Genomic DNA, 17,811 nt, shown 5'->3' on the forward strand with positions numbered 1-17,811 from the left:
ACGGCACGCTGCCCGCGAACCCGTAATGGTGACTTTGGAGTTACTGTGAAAGACCGCAAGGGCAATGGCAACCTTCATTGGTACGGTATGCACCATCCGGTTATTGTCTAAATCCCCCTTTGTGGTTGTGTGCCACCGTGTGGAAATCATCATCATAATCCACGCGTGGACACGCTTCTTGGCCGATCCCCGTAATGGTTATGTGCCATAGTACGGAAATCGTAACCATAAACGCGAGGCGATCATCGCATAGAACTAGTTTGTGTCGGCCCGAGAAATGTGTACGTGCGGTTGAGGCCTAATTATACAACGATACCAGTCCTGCAAAGGCTGAGGAGAGAAACAACAAAAACTCTCACATGTACATCAGCCCTTCCAACCTAGGAAGCCAGCCCGTTTCCGTTTCTTGCAGTTTACACACTTGAACCATTCTGCTTACAGATTCGCGAAAGTAACTCCTTATTGGCCTCACGTCTAGATCTGCACGATCCCGATCGGCCATTCTTGACAACCAAATACTATGCAGGCCCAGATAAATTTATCATGTCAAATAGCATGCCTTCGTCATTATCAACCGGTAAATAGCTAATACCGTAGCTATCTATGGGAAAGTCTTTTTTTAATGTCATTTGAAGAATACATCAAAAAGTAACCTCCCCAACAGTCTGGAAAAAAGTGTTCGATTGTCTCGGGTTTCCTACAAAAAGAACAGAACATTCCTTTATATTGCGATAGCCATTATATGGACACTCAAAGAGGATTTCTGCCATCGGCGTCGTCGTCGCCGTCGCCGTGAGGTTCCGTATGACGTCAACGGCGATGAAATCGTCGCCGCGCGCCGGACGCTGTATGTGTGAGTGAAAGGGCGCGATCGAGGGACGCGCGCTTTCACGGGGAGCGAACGCACGGCGGAGAACAAACGCGCGTTCTGCGCCGTGCTCCCTGAATGGCTGCATAATTAAGCGCCTCTTTCGTCCTTTACAATCGCCATGTATATAGGGCCAACGTGACTTCTTCCGTCGCGTGAAAGGCCGTGGGGGGACGGGAGGGAGGGGAGGCGATGCTTAGCTTCGGCACCAAATGCGTATTTATATAAAAACGTATATGCGTGCGGCGTTGGTGACTGTTGCTGGAGCCTCTCATATAAATAGGCACTTGGTGCCGCAGCTAAACGTCGCGTCCCTTCCTTCCCCCTCCCCCACGGCCTCTCGCGCGTCTGAAGAAGGCGCGTTTGCTCTACATATATGGTGATTGTAAAGGAGAAACGAGACGCCTAATTCTGCAGCCCTTAAGCGAGCACGGCGCAGAACGCGCGTTTGTTCTCCGCCGTGCGTTCACTCCCCGTGAAAGACGCGCCCCTCGCGCCCTTTCACTCGCACATACAGCGTTCGGCGCGCGGCGACGATTTCATCTCCAAATGACGTCATACGGAACCTCACGGCGACGGCGACGGCGACGGCGACGGCGACGGCGACGCCGACGGCAGAAATCTGCTTTTGAGTGTCCATATAATTGCTATCGCAATAAAACGTTGCGAGGCGAGAAGGTGACAAAGAATTCCGACGCTTCTAGACAAGTTTCCCGTTCTCATCTCATCGAAAACCCCCGAGCCGCCCCCAGAGGCCCTGGAAATAGTCACCAACGCCGCGCGCGTTCGGTGCGAACGCGGGCAAAACGCCGACGGCGTCGACAACAGTTCTGCGTGTTGCTGGTGCTGCTGCTTGTCCAAGTTTATACAGCTGATAAAACTACTATCTTCACTCCGTATAGCTCTCTACTAATTTGCTATGGCAATTGATGCTTCGCCTTTCGGGTAAAACTGGGACATTTTTTTTTCATCGTGTATCTTTTCTAGCGTATTAGTATGCAGTTTCAATAATGTATTTCTGTGTGAATTGAGTGAAGGCCCGAAAGAAATTAAAAAAAGTGGTTGAGGTGTAGTGGTTAGAGCATTGGGATGCTGCGCGGGTGGCCGAGGTTCTAATCCCGCCGCGGGACGCGCGAATCTGCTCTGCAAGAACCCGACCAGCGACCGACCCTGCGATACCATGGAATCGTAAGCAAAGAAAACTTCGCTTTAAACAGATTAGTCTTACAAACAGAAACGCCAACTTTGTATCGATGGTCGACACGACATGTGCAAGATGGCTCGAAAAGATGTTTCAACAGCTAGTTGAGACGATAAAGAAAAGGGATAGTCCAGAGGCATTTTCTACGCAGTGAGAGCAATGGGAGGCTTACGTTTAGTTTCTGAGATGGTACACTTGACTTGCAACGTTAACTGGCTTTTGTGTCAAGGCCGCCAACAGCCTCTCCTTATACTAGTATTTATCGTCTGATTTATAACAGCAGACCTACTGGCTTTCTGGAAGCCCTTTAAGGTTTCGTTCACTGCCTGAGATACAGACAGACAGACAAATAACTTTAATGAAGGTCCTCAGAAGCTCCGTTGCAGTCGCGGGCCGCACCAACGTCGGGAACTGCCTGAGATGATAAATTTTAAGAGATAGCCTCGAGGCATTTTTCTAGCAGTAAAAGCAATGGAACATTTACATGTAGTTTTATATATGATACACTATAGGTGCGCGATGATAATGGGCTTCATTTTGCAAGGTCGCCAACCCCTTTTCCTTATATACTAGAACCAGGATAAGGAACTTACGTTTCTTAGAAGTTAATCAGTTTGGCCTGTGTCCATTATGTGTTTTGTTACATTTGTACATTTGTATTGTTTTATGTTTTTGACGCATGCGCAGCAAGAGGTGATAGATAATGACTCGCCCTACCATTTCTTCTTTTTTTTTTCTCTTTCATCCCGTTGCGAATAGCATATATTTGCGCAGGCTTCAATAGAGATGTTGATGGCAGTCAGAGCTCGTACCGTGTTCTCCCTTGTCCGTTTTTTTTTTTTTTTTTGGCGCTGTTTTAAAATGAATGATCCATACTGATTAGCTCACACCTAAACCTTTCTGAGTCTTTCAATACTTTTATTGAAGGACCCTGCTAGAACCATATCGCCTAATTTATAATAGCAGAGCTTTCGGTGTACCGGCAGTCATTTAACGCTCACTTCAGTGCCTGAAAGCACAGAACAATGGTAAAATAACGTTATCCGTCAGCGTCCCACACGGATAAAGCGTCTATTCAGAGCAGATGACCCTGCCCTCGTTATCGCTCTTCCGTCTGCCCGGTTGGCTGAGTGACGCCATTAAGTTCCCTCTCACCCAGGGTCCATACGCATCCATACGTCGTGTATATTATCCGAGCGCAAACTGCTGGTGTGAAGACGGATGATCGCTGCTGGCTCCGAGGAATGTTTGCCCAGTTGCCAAGAGACCTTGCCCGGACTCGTGAGCTGGAAGTTGTACAGACAGCGCGCTGCAATCGTGTATGGCTGCAATCCCGCTTTCCGAGAATCCTAATCAGAGATGTTCCGGGCTGCTCACGCGAGGAGGTTGGTCTTTCACCGCTGCTATGCGTAAGTCGTCGCCAGCCTTGAAAAGCGTAGAGGAAACGTTTGACATTTGGGCCGAATTCGAGATCTCTGCTAAAATTCATGCGAAATGCAGAACAGCTGTCACTATTTATCGGCAATCTCTTAACCGACATCAGGTTTATTGTACTTGAATAGACTGTTGCGGTAATAATTTTTGCGGTAATAAGTTGATTAGTATTTGAAGTGACAATGAAGGTCAAAGTTACGTTTCTTGAATATCTAAAAACCCCATCGCTGGTGTGTCAGCGCGACGTACGTCACAGATTTCAAAGAATGTTTTCATACTTTCCTGTTTTGACTCAATGGAAGTTCCTGAAGCTGGCTGAGCTCAGTCTCTGGCTCTTTTAGAGTACGATGTAGTCCATCTTTACCGATAAGAATTTAACTATAGGCTCGAACAGCCCTCATCAAAATCCATGACTTCAGCGTGAGGTGACGCGAGAACTTCAAGGTAATGCCGTCACCCGTCTCGCTTTTAGGTCTTTTCTACCTCATCAAGCCTCTCACGGTAAGAAAGGCTTTTTTGTTATTGAACAAGGGTAATTCACTAATACAGCTCAATGTTTTGTTCTCTTTAGTGTCCCCTATATAACAGAAAAGCTAATCTGATGACAGTGGCACGGAAACGACCTATTTATGCATGTATTTTCTTTCTCTTAAGTTGTCAAACTCAGATAGGTTTCACAAAATGAATTGTTGAAGCACCCAGCTCAACACCGTTCGAAACAGTAACACCGTTCGAAACATAGATATAAAGATTCTGCGAACTGCATCCAAGGTCGATCCACATAGGTCGCGAAGCTTCGCGCGAAAAGCGGTTCAGAACCAATTGTCACCGGCATCAGCAAGGGTGGTTATGGGAGCAGCGATTGAAGCGCGACTATGTTTGGAGGGAATACACACTGGGAAAGAAAAAAAGCGTTTTTAAATTAAAGCGAGACGCAGTTAGATTCATTCAACGAAAATAAAATTCCTAATTCATTTTATATATGCATGGCGAGAAGAGATACAACTGTATTTTACTAGATCGATCATTATCAATATATACCTTTTTTCAGGGCCCACCGTGAGAGCGCCCATCGATAGCGGCGGGCGTTGACGCCGCTATCACTTGCGATGCCATGCAACTCTTGGAGTGCGTGGAAAGGGGCACTCGTAAAGTTCACCTGTTACAATACGCCCCCGTCACATATGTTGTGTTGCATGTCAACGTTTGTCTGAATTAGGTGACGCGGGTAGTTTTATTGTTTATTAACCTGTGCAGTCAAAAGTAGTGAGTTGCGACCGTCAGATACTTGTTTACTATAGTTGTTTTCGTGCAACAGCGCTGGCCGACGGGCTTGGCGTCCGACGAAAGGACGAGCACTCTACGCAATCTACGCCCAAAGTGTTCGTCGGCCTCCAAAGAAAGTATGTTCTGTGCAGCGATGCGATTTCGACACCCGTACGGCTGATTTTTCCGGCATTGCTTTTCGCGCTGAAAACTCGGAACGCCCATGAAGTCGAATGGCGGGGCATTTGAATATACAGCTCTAATGGCAGGCCTCCGAAAACAAATTTCGCGCCTATGAGAACAAAATGACGTCACTTCTGTTTTTGACGGATATGACGTCAAATTATTTTTTCTTCCGCCGGAAGTGTTCCCTCCTCACACAGGTGGCGCTAAGCCCCATGAACCACCGGTAAGCAACCATGTTTTGAACGTATGGGCTTCTATGGAAGCTTCGCTACCAGGTATATCTACCTTGCTGCATCTATCACAGCATGTTAAGCGGACAGACCTGCTGAATTAGTTTATCTCTTCTGTGTAAAACGATTGCTTACGTGAATTGTGCGAATGTACCATTCGCTCATTATGGACACGTTTCACAGTATTTAATAACACCTAATGTCTGTCCGCTTGAGAATTTTAACGGCCTCGGTATCCAGCATTTTGATATTTGCCTTTATAGCGAAACAAAGAAGTTTAAAAACTGAAGCGCCAAGACGCATATTTCTGGCGTTCTCAAAAAAAAAAAAATTCGTCACCCAATTGTCTCTGCGGTGCAGCTTTCTACTAATTTTCTTTTATTGCGATAGCAATTATATAGACACTCCAAGCGCATTTCTGCAGTCGTCGTGGTCGTGCTCGTGGACGTCACCGTGAGGTTCCGTAAAAGTCCAAACACGGTAACATCGTCGCCGCGCACCATACGCTGTATGTTCGAGTGAAAGCTTGGGAGGGTCAAGGAGAAAGGCGTGGCGGAAGCGTGCTTCTTCTGCCACGCACGAGGCAAGGGGGAGGAGGCGAGAGAGGGAAGGGGGGGGGGCGTTTCCTCCGGCGGCGGCGGCTGCTTGCGGCGTGGCCGCGCGGGCGCCGCATCTTGAAAGCGATCTGCGACGTGAAAAAAGTGCGCGCCCGCGCGGGCCTCATTTTTAAAGCGATCTGCGATGTGGACAAAGTGAAACTAGTGCCGCTAGATTCGTATGCGTTGTGCTTTCGGCTTTTAGTTCGCGTTGAAGCGAGAAACGGCGCGAAGGTCAATTCGCTCACTGCTGCTGCCGCGCCTCCTCACTCCAGCGTTTTGACAGCGAGTTTCAGCGGTCCTCGACCGAGATGTGTTCATGTTTACCTGTGCACGCGTTTTACCGTGCTAGTTAATTTAGTTAGTAAGCGATTTCATGTTTACGAGTATATACGGGCGATAAAACTACCATCCCTAGTTCGTATAGTTGTCTACTAATTTGCTTTCACAATCGATGCTTCGCCTTTCGGGGGAAACTGCGACACATTTTTGTGTGTTTGTGCAAAAACAGTATTCAAATCAGCTCAGCAGTGGTAGTACGAGAATTTTCTTGCGTTTCAATAATTTCTAACAGGTACGGTCCCACGTAAACGTTTCCCGTAAAAGATATGTAACTCGGGGCCAAAACCTTTTTTTGTTACTCAGACACCTGTGAAATTAAGAAATTGTATGAAAGAAAATTCACTAATTCCTCCACCTGGTACTAATACATTACGGAATCATAAATGATGCTGCATAGCCTGCAGCCGCCTGCAAGATGCTTGGCAAAGCATCGATTCTCTCAATGGATGGTTTGCCATATTCAAGGATTTCTCTCGTTAGGTGAACGACGAAGCAATCTTTATTCTGGCAAACGCATTCAGCTTATAATTTGAAGGTATACAATTCTGTGGTGAATTATGGGGTCAAAATTGTGATTTATGGGCTAGAAATTCTTTTAATACAAGTAGACCAAAATCACAAATCTTAATTGAAACGCAAGGTACTATTAATACCCTTTGCAATATTAACATGTACTATATTGTAGACAGTAAATGACAGAGCCTTTCAGGATATAAAATTTTGCCTTAAAAATGGTGCATTTGTATTGGCTAGTTGGAGAGCCACGATAACAAAACTAGCCGCGCACATAGAAGATTTTGCCGACGTAAAGGACGAACACTGCTGACTTCCAACGCTGAGGACAGGGTTGACTTTCAGTAATAAATTGTTAGTCTAGCCCCACGCTGGTATATAATTTTGCGTATCAGACATTGCTATAGAAACTGCATTATTATACTCTGAACAGAATTCTTGAAGAATTCGCATCACCGAAGAGACAAATGCATGCAAATAGCAATGGGATATCTCCGTTTTATCTACTATTAAAATACGTCTTCATATCAATTGGCAAAGCTGCACTCTTTAGCGGGATTATAAAATTGTACACTCGTGATTTCTATTACAATCCTACAATTCCTGCCATTTTTTAATATACTAAAGCTGTGGGTTTAAGTGGAATTTCAGCTATTGTCAGTGACTAGAACTTTTGAATAGAAGAACTCAGGCTGGTGTAGTGTTTTACGGGAGTAGCAGATACGAGAGATCAGCGAACGAGAGAAGAGAACCGAGCAAAAAGACAGATAAACCGTCCTGACATCGTCTTGTGTTCGTCGCATTAGGCACACGAGAATACGTTTATGGTTCATATGAATTATATTGTAGGGTAAGTTAATTGCTTCCAATACATTGTATGCCTCTTTTTTTTTTTTTTTTGGTTAGATGAGTACTGACATGACATTTTCAACTGTTGATATATTGCTTTAAATGAAGGTCCGGGTTTTAATACCCTAGAAAGAACACTGACAAATCTCAGAGTACACTTGAAGGCCCTGAACCACTTTTTTATCGAAGTGGAGAAAAGCATTTGAGGTGAAAATAGGCTATTTCAGAAATACTTTGCCGCAATAAGTACTTCAATGCGTTCATCAGAAGCGGAGTTATTGGTAATCAAACACGGCCCCCGCTGTGCTCCCTTTCCTTCTTCAATGCCTTGCACTGCGAAGGCTACGGCGGAGTGGGGTTGGGGCCTTAACGCTCCGCCTTCGATGTGTCACCGTGGCGCGCAGTTCAAATTTCATTTTGGATGTTAACGTAGACGCCACAACTTCCGATTTTAGTGCCTACGACGCGCTAAGCGTAAGGCAAACGCGGTTGTCCTCAGCGAGTCGCAGTGCACTTAGCCAGTGGACTCCTGGCGGCACCCCGCGGAGGCCGCGGTGTAGTCGACCGCAGCGACCAATAGCAGTCGCGTATTGGAATGTGCTTTATTATGAAATAAAGCATACAGAAAGGAGTGAGGGTCATGGCTTCTGTTGAAAAGAGAGCGTTTCAGAGACTTCGCGTTCAGCTTGCGAGCTCCACGTACCGCGTACGACACCAAAACTTGGCTGAGATGTTCACAGCAGCGTATGGTATACCCGCGGACTATAGGTTGTTTCACCAAGCCCGAGGGGTGGTTCAGGGCCTCTTTAATGATTAATTTTAATAGCACTTATACAACCAGCTTCACTTTTGTTTCAGCTGTGGTGTGATGTCATGACGCAGAATTTAGTCACGTGGGAGTAGGATATTTTCACACTCGCCCAGGCTCGCTCAATCGTCTGCTATGCTGCTACAACGGCCCTCACGAGTGAGCTGAAGCGAGTGTCGAAATGTCACGGTGTCCTGCTGCCACGTGACCACCTTTTTCACCATGACGTCACCGACACGGTAACCTGCTGAGAAAAGAAACTGAAACCGGCGGTAGAAAACATCATATTTAATTATTTCGGGCACTTAAAGCCTTGTCAGTAGGTTTTCTAGAGGTTAAAGTTCAATGACCTTCATTCAAGACAAAATAAAATATGAGAAGTCGAAAATATGTCAGTACGTCTTTCAGAAACAATTTACTAGCCCTGAGCAGACGCTGCGAAATCCTGACGTCACGGACAGCAGCTGCAGAAAGTTTCAGGTGATTGCGCCACCCGCCTTTTTTTTTTTTTTTCTTTGCCTGCGTGTGCGCGTGCGCGTGTATGAAACTGGCGTGCTCGCAATTCCAGTAATGTAATAAACCAATATACCCCTTGCCCGTTATTTATTTCGATCAGACTTTTTGTCTAAATCACCTGTAACTGATAGCGTCGTTCGTCCTTGAGTTATCTTGCAAGTGCACTAGTTTTATATCTTGCTAAAGAGACATGACTTCATTAAGCTCGGCTTCGATTGTGCATTTAGAACATGTACATTAAAGCGAATATTTAGAAAAATAAATTACTGAATATATTTCGTTAGCCCTCTGGGAATTGCGATTTGTCGCACAAGTAGCGTCCACCTCTTCTAACTAAGCCAAATGAACAGGTCGATCTGCGCAATATCATCTGTGCATTGTCTTTATCTGTTCGAACTAATAAAGAACAAAGTACAGATCTAAAATTTCTCGTTAGCGTCCTTGAACTGGCTCCTAACAGACTGTAATGGTTACATGGCAGAAATCGTTACGTGCATGCAGGAATGTCGTGCTCGTGTTTCTGGTTGGCGGCACGATTCCCTCTTGGCGGACCGGAGGCGCCCGCGCTCGCATGGTGCCCAAGGACGCTGACGCCGAGAAAACTATTGTGAGACCCTTTTACAGCGATTCTGCATATGACTAATATCCCGGGATTTCTTCGTCTCCGTGGCCAGAAACTCAACCAATCACAGCCGGAAGGCGCGCGTAGCGTGCGCCGCTGGGTTGCTAGCACCACCACCAGGTGGCGCTCGCCTCCGCGCATCCACGGCAGCGGCGGCGCCGGCCGCGTGGAGAAATAAAAAAAAGAACCAGAAAGCTCGCCTTCACGAATAGCGTTCGCCGCAAGCGCGGTAAAGATTACAGTTGCATAAGCTGCGGTTGTCTGGAAGCAGCAACTGTAGCATACGAAGCAGGGAGTGACGTCACTCCACTTTCATATACAAAAGTAGAACCGCCTAGCAACTGATTTCATTTGTGTTGCGATAGCGCTATGCAATGGTCACGCATAGTTAAGACTCTCGAAGAGCAGCGTGAACACCATGAGCGGTGACGGGAACAGCAACGTCAACATGCACCACGGCGTCGTGCTCAGGCTCGGCAGGACCCAGTTCAAGGCTGCGTCACATTGGTCTATCGAATCAGGTGATACCACAGCTTCGCTGGCGAACCACCTTCCCAGCGTGAAGTCCAATTTTATTTTTATGTTTTTTTATGCTTAGAAACATAGTTTCCGAAAGACGTTCTGTTCAGCCCTCTGGGACAGCGCCATTTACAGTAGCCTATCACAAGTGTCCCAACTATCACGCACAGAGATTTAAAAATATGCAAATGTCATGTATAGCTGGACAGAACCAAGGTAATGTTGTTCGCCGTCGCTTGGCGATACTCAGCTTATTTCTTGTATTCTGCGTAATTAGATAATTAGCCTTAAATAATTATTCAGCTTCTCAAATATTATAATTAGATGAAAAGCGTCAATGAAAAATTGCAGAGCAACACGAAAAACTCCCGATACAGCTTTCTGTTGCTCAATACGTGCTACATAAATGTGTTTCGCCGAGCGTGAAAGAAGCCCGCGGATACAAGCAATATTGCCGCGCGACTGGCCGCTCGAACATTCAATAATTAACTTTTAATTAAATACTTTACGGCACATATTGCAATCTACTCAATCTAGCCGGGGAGTTTGCAAGATGTTTCCACTTGAAATGAATCTCCAGGATGACACCTGTTTCGAGATATTTCCTAAAGTGTGGCACGAAATACATGGACGCTCCAGTTACTTTTGTGCTTTATTGCAGAAAAGATCGCTTTGTTAAAAAAATTATGGGGTTTTACGTGCCAAAACCGCTATCTGATTGTGAGGCACGCCGTAGTGGGGGGCTCGGGAATAACTTGGACGACTTGGGTTTCTTTAACGTGCACCTAAATCTAAGTACACGGGCGTTTTCGCATTTCGCCCCCATCGAAATGCGGCCGCCGTGGCCAGGATTCGATCCCGTGACCTCGTGCTTAGTAGCCAAACACCATACCCACTAAGCAACCACGGCGGGTAGGGTAGCTTTGAGAAAAAAAAAGCGAAAAGAAAAGAGAGAGGAAAAGAAAACGCAAGTGGGACAACAGTGCATTTTTACGGCGAGTTTGTAGGCGCGTATCTCCAAACTGGTGTCACTCTAAATATTTATTACAAGTTGTTACGCCTTCCAATCTCGCCGGCTACAATTCGTAAATTTCAATATGTGCCGTGCAGTAATTAAGAAGTTGGTAAGTGAATTATCTGAATTATTAGAATCTGTGTTTAAATTTCTCGTGCAAGTAAAATCCGCCTCTCCGAATAATACAGCTCAAGGAGTAGAATGACGTTATCTGGAACAGGCGATCTTTAAATATTCCGGAAAACTTAATAAATGATCACCCCGTATAGATGAGCTAGACGCATGGGGCCCGTTCCTTACATCTGAACACATCGAGAGCGTGTGCCCATACTATACGTTGGGACAAAATAAAATCCGGCACAACTCATCTCACGATGAGAGTCGATGTTCATGCGATTAGCAGTGTAGCAATGTATCGACAAATGGAATTGCCACCGCCGCAACGCGTCATGCATTATTGGACGTGCTTGCGCCATCTAGTGACGCGGCCGAGAAGCCCGCGCGTAGCTTCCGAGAAGAGATCCATGCCGTGGGTGCGAATGCTGAGATTGGTGCCCTTCTTGGGCCACACACCTATAGTGGCACACACTGAGCGACCCAAGTTGGCGAAAGGCTCGTTGACGAGCGGCAAACACTCAGTGCATTCCTGACGCGACTCGTTAAAGCGTTAGCGTGAAAGACTTTCAATGAAAAGCGGCAGTATGCCCAGTGCATTTGCGGCGCAGCTTACTAAAGCATTAGCATTGTAATGCATTAACACAATAAATATATTGCGGCAAAATTGTGTAGTTAGTTCGTTGCCTTCTCGTACGCAGTACGATGTTTTCTTTCGTATCTTACATTGCTTCACATTGTAACTCCGATGTGTTGTGTTAATATGATTGTGTTATAAATGGTGCATATAACTGTTGACCTAACAACAGGAGCAGGGAAGACTAAGAGGAGCAATGGCACAGAAACACAGAAGGCGCACGGTGGTGTCTGTTGTATTTCTGTGTCCTTGATCATATGCCCTCCTATGTTTACCGAAGCAGCAGTCTTTTCATTTCTATAGTAAACTTTCAACTAACCTTCATTGGTTACGCCTTCGCGCAGGAAGAGCTTATTGAGGCTCGGGGATACCCCGTCGAATCCCACCCGGTGGTGACCGACGACGGCTACGTACTCGGCCTGTACAGGATACCCCGAGGCAGAGTGGAAATCGAAGAGGCTACAAGTACTGACTCGACCACCCCTGGCTGCGATGGGGCCAGTAGAGCGCCCGTGCTACTCATGCACGGGCTATTCGGCTCGGCTACCACGTGGGTGGCCAACTACGCAGACCAGAGCCTCGGTACGGTGCACCCGTGAAGTCATCTGTATTTTGGAGCGGAAACCAAACCTCTTCCAAGTGGTGAAGCTGTCCATAGACCTCATTTTCGAAAGAAAAAAAAAACAGAAAGGGGGAGAATAGCGAATAGCATTCGGGCCTGCTGACGGTCGCGTCATCTAAAGAGAATAAAACTAACTATAAAGCGCCCCTTTCAGGAGCGCAACAAAATAAGAGCTAAGCGCCATAGTATGGAACCGGAAATGAACCGAAAATGGAAAAACCCGTTAATTTTCCTCGAACCGGAACTGTACCAGAACCTTACGATTCTTTTTCACTCTGGAACGAAAGAAACAAAGAAAGAATATTAGTTTTTAAGTTCAAGTGAGCTCATCGGCTTACCTTACTCGTGGCTCAACCATGTTACCTCATCTGTAAATGCGCGCGAGGCCTGCTGTCAGTTTAAAAGTGGCTACACCGTTAGTGCGGTTTTCAACGTGTAAAATTCGGGAGGCAGGTCTGTTAGTGAAACACTCGTGAGCGCCCGATATTGGTGACTGCGGAATGGTTCTCCCGTGGTGGGAAAGTTATCTTATCGCTGAAACAAAGCGCCTCCTAGTTGACCGGTTGCTTTTTATCACACTGGTATGTAAACTGAGACGTTACCACTGGTATGTTAGAAGGATCTTGCAAGACATGACCAGGGGAAAAGCTGCTGGAGAAGATGGAATAACAGTCGATTTATTCAAAGATGGAGGAGATATCATGCCTGAAAAGCTTGCGGCCCTTTATACGCAATGCCTCACGACTTCAAGTGTACCAGAGAGCTGGAAGAACGCCAACATTATACTAATCCATAAGAAGGGAGACGTTAAAGAATTGAATAATTATAGACCCATTAGCTTGCTTTCAGTATTGTATAAAATATACACCAAGGTAATTTCCAATAGAATCAGGGCAACACTAGACTTCGCGAGAGAGAAATTTATTTACAGAAAGGCAGAGAGGTGGGCCTTAGCTGTAACTTGCTCTGGCCTGCTGCTCTACACTGGGGAAAAGGGACGAGGAGGAAAAGGGTTAATGAATGATGATGATGTTGATAAGAGGAGGAGGTGTGTATATACAAGTTTACAACGTTGTGGCATCTCTAAAGCCGTGCGTCCAGCCCAGTGGCTTGTAGAAAGACTAAAGCGGCACTGGTTATCAGGGCTACGCTGTTTGCATTTGGCCAGGGACCTAAAACAAACTCGTCTGATAGGGGCCTCTTATCGACTTTTGCAATTGAACAGACCAGTTTCTGTCGTTCTTGCGCGTACGCGGGACAAACGCAAAATATATGATCAAGTGTTTCTGGTACCTGGTAGTATTCACAATTGGGGCTAATGTCACTGCAACCAATCATGTCTATAACGATTTGTGAATGCGACACCAAGGTGAATCCGGTGCGCCATGCTTGTTTGGCTTCTTTTGAGCTTGTGAGGAATGCGGTATTTCATTTCTGGGCCCCATTTATGCACTCGCTTGTGTTGACGATCTGGTTGGGTCCAGTGTTCCAACATACAATTGCGTATTATGCGATGAAGTAGGGCATTTGTGTCTGTCCGTGAGAATGGAATGCGTACTTCAGTCGCATTATTTAGAGCAGCTTTCGCTTCAGCGTCTGCCTGTTCGTTCCCTATCACATCACAATGTGAAGGTATCCATTAAAAGGTGATAATATGCCCATTTCTATTTGCATGGTCGAGAAGCTCTGCGATTTCTATAGTCATTGAAGAGCTGGTTTCGAATCGCAGAATATCGTCCATGCGCGAGGAGGCTCTTTGGAGAGAAATCGAAGTGCCTCTCGGATAGCAGCAAGTTCTGCGGCAGTAGATGTTGTCCTATGGTCTAGGTTAAACTGCCGTGCGACGATCATATGTGGAATGACGAAGGCTGCAGTGGAGGCATATGGTGTGACAGAGGCATCCGTATTCACGTCGGTATCACCGTACTCTGCATAAAGGTGACACAGAGTAAGCTGCTTGAGGCCAATGGATGCAATGGACGTCTTTTTTGTAATTCCGGGAATCTGCAGAGCAACAAACGGTTTAGGCTAAACCCACGGGGGTATTATCGGAATACAGTCGGGAGAAAATATTGACGGTAGAATATTCTGATGACGTGATAGAATCCTTGAAAAGCTGCAATCTGGCTGTGTGGCAGGGAGCGATGACAAAAGATGGTGTTTGTGTCGGGTCAACATGCGGAGGTACAGTCGAAGAGGCTCGCAGATCAAGTATACAGCAATAGGACAAGCACGAGCTTCCGCTATAGTTCCACTGGTTGACGTGCATCGTGGGAGGCCCAAACATGTGCGCAATGATTGAGCTTGAATGCTCTCCAGCGTGCGCACACAACTAAGTCCCATGCTTGAGAGCGCCGGCATGCTGTACCGTATATATCCTATGAATAGCGCTTGGTACAGTTGGAGTAACGATGACTCCGAAGGGCCCCATCTTGTTCCTGCAACGACGCCAAGGACGTGAACGAAACTCCTCAGCTTTGACTTCATTGCAGCGACGTGTCTTGACCAAGATAATCCCCGGTCTATGATTACGCCAAGAAATCTGTGGTGCGTTACTGCAGGTATCGCTGTTCCATTGACAATTATGGGATACCTGGTCATTCGTTTTCGCGTGAATGCAATCACGGAACATTTTGCTGCTGGGAGCTGAAGGCCTTGACGCCGCAAATATTTAGCTGTGATTGTCACTGCACGTTGGAGTCTAGCACGCATTTGGGGACGGGTAGCTCCAGATGCCCATATGTATATGTCGTCCGCATATGCGCTAATCCTTACCGTGTTACGAAGTTGAGATGCAAGGCCAATCGGTGTAATATTGAAGCGTGTTGGACTGAGAACACCCCCTTGTTGAACACCTCGGTGGATATCGTATTGGCCAGTGTCGCCATTACTTATCGACATATACACTGTGCGGCCACTGAGATAGCTAACTATCCATGCATATAGCCGGCCACCGACGCCTAAACCTTCCAGTGCATCAAGGACTGCATAATTGAGAACATTGTCGTATGCACCCTCAATATCCAGGAAAACAGCTCCAACTAACCGGCGGCGACTTCTTTCCTGTTCAACAGTGGAGATAACACCGTCGATCGAAGAACGGCCTCTTCTGAATCCATTCATAAAATCAGGAAAGCAATGATTGCTCTCTAGGAACCACTCCATCCTTGACAAAACCATTCTTTCCATTACTTTGCCGACGCAACTGGCTAAGGCGATCGGTCTATAGGAGGAAAGCTCGTTAGGGCACTTCCCCGGTTTAAGTAATGCTACAATGCGGCTGCATTTCCAACTATCTGGAACATTCCCTGACTCCCACGTGGCATTTCAGGGAATGTTCCCAACCCAACCAATTCGCGTTTTGCCCGCGTTAGCTCTAAATGCGTGCGGCGTTGGTGACTGTTGCTGGAGCCTCTCATATAAATAGGCACTTGGTGCCGCAGCTAAACGTCGCGTCCCTTCCTTCCCCCTCCCCCACGGCCTCTCGCGCGTCTGAAGAAGGCGCGTTTGCTCTACATATATGGTGATTGTAAAGGAGAAACGAGACGCCTAATTCTGCAGCCCTTAAGCGAGCACGGCGCAGAACGCGCGTTTGTTCTCCGCCGTGCGTTCACTCCCCGTGAAAGACGCGCCCCTCGCGCCCTTTCACTCGCACATACAGCGTTCGGCGCGCGGCGACGATTTCATCTCCAAATGACGTCATACGGAACCTCACGGCGACGGCGACGGCGACGGCGACGGCGACGCCGACGGCAGAAATCTGCTTTTGAGTGTCCATATAATTGCTATCGCAATAAAAAGTTGTCGCAGTTTCACCTGAAAGGTGAAGCATCAATTGCGATAGCAAATTTGTAGAGAGATATACGGAGTAATGATATTAGCTTTATCAGCTGTATAAACTTGGACATGCAGCAGCACCGGCAACGCGCCGAACTGTTGTCGACGCCGTCGGCATTTTGCCCGCGTTCGCTCAAAATGCGTGCGGCGTTGGTGACTGTTGCCGGAGCCTCTGATATAAATAGGCACTTGGTGCCGCAGCTAAACGTCGCCTCCCTTCCCTCCCCCTTCCCCCCCTCCCCCACGGCCTCTCGCGCATCGGAAGAAGGCGCGTTTGCTCTACATATATGGTGATTGTAAAGGAGGAAAGAGACGCCTACTTCTGCAGCCCTTAAGGAAGCACGGCGCAGAACGCGCGTTTGTTCTCCGCCGTGCGTTCACTCCCCGTGAAAGAGCGCGTCCCTCGCGCCCTTTCACTCGCACATACAGCGTTCGGCGGCGCGCGGCCACGATTTCATCTCCATTGACGTCATACGGAACCTCACGGCGACGGCGACGGCGACGGCGACGCCGACGGCAGAAATCTGCTTTTGAGTGTCCATATAATTGCTATCGCAATAAAAAGACAGTGCTTCTGTGCCAAGATGGCGGAGTGCAGCGTACGTGATTTCGTCAGGTCCTGGTGCCGATGAGCGTCGGGAAACAGAAATTGCAGCGTCAAGCTCTTGCATCGTAAAAGATACTTCGAGTCGCTCATCAGGTGATGGGGGCGCGCGACGTTGATGCAGAGCCACGGCACGGAAAGGGTGTTTTCGTTGTGGAGTTTTGTTGTGAAGTTGGAACAGCCAATATTCTAATTGGCATTAAGGGGGAAAACGGAGCTGGGCAATCCATCTAATGCGTAGGATGGATAACCGGTGGACCATTAGAGTTACAGAATGGATACCAAGAGAAGGGAAGCGCAGTCGAGGACGCCAGAAAATTAGGTGGGGGTGATTTTAGGAAATATTTGCAGCCGCAAGTTGTCATCAGCTAGCGCAAGACAGGGGGTAATTGGAGATCGCAGGAAGAGGCCTTCGTCCTGCAGTGGACATAAATATAGGCTGATGGTGATGATGTAAACTGAAGTAGGTGCGAGAGAGATGATGTGTTGACTCCGAGGGTTATTTGTAACTAATTGCGGCATGAAGAACAGCACACGTACCTTTTTTTTAATCTTTCTGTGCAGCTCGGGAGCACAACAGAGTTTTAGCAAAATAATGTTATGTCATTTACCGATAGTTAGGCTTTGAAAAATAACTGTTTTCGTTAAACCGGAACAGAAAACGGAACAATAAAGTTCCCGTTCAATACACTGCTAAGCACGCCCTGTGTACTGTGCTAAATAAGCAGGTGATAGATAACAACTTGCACCTTGTTGCTCACTGGTGGGGTGTCAGTTGCGGGGAGGCTCGACATTCTCCCGCCCCCCTGGTGATGTTTTCCCCGCATGGCTTTTTCGTCTCCTGAAGTCAGGCTTCCCCGCAGAGCAGGTGCGACGACAGTAGTCGGTAGTTGTGCAGTAGTACGAGAGATGGCGCGAGTGTTCCGCTGCTCATGTCACCTGACGGCGGGGATACTCGCACGCAAGAGGAGCTAGCATCGGTCTCTGGCTGCGGAAACTGGATGCGGTCGCGCTCGACGGGGCACCACGGGG

At 47.2% G+C, this 17,811-nt stretch overlaps 1 protein-coding gene across 1 annotated transcript in view; it reads left to right on the top strand.

Moving 5' to 3' along the window:
* Positions 1 to 3,247: 3,247 nt before the first annotated feature.
* LOC119433030 (gastric triacylglycerol lipase) overlaps positions 3,248 to 17,811 on the top strand; it is a 29,645-nt gene continuing 15,081 nt past the window's right edge. The window contains exons 1-3 of the mRNA XM_037700178.2: positions 3,248 to 3,478; positions 9,311 to 9,416; positions 12,061 to 12,298. Coding sequence (XP_037556106.1) covers positions 3,429 to 3,478; positions 9,311 to 9,416; positions 12,061 to 12,298 — 394 coding nt within the window. The 5' untranslated portion in view covers positions 3,248 to 3,428. The remainder of the gene's footprint in view (positions 3,479 to 9,310; positions 9,417 to 12,060; positions 12,299 to 17,811) is intronic.

The sequence above is a fragment of the Dermacentor silvarum genome, chromosome 11 (genome assembly GCF_013339745.2).
Source record: "Dermacentor silvarum isolate Dsil-2018 chromosome 11, BIME_Dsil_1.4, whole genome shotgun sequence".
In the NCBI taxonomy this organism is placed as follows: domain Eukaryota; kingdom Metazoa; phylum Arthropoda; class Arachnida; order Ixodida; family Ixodidae; genus Dermacentor; species Dermacentor silvarum.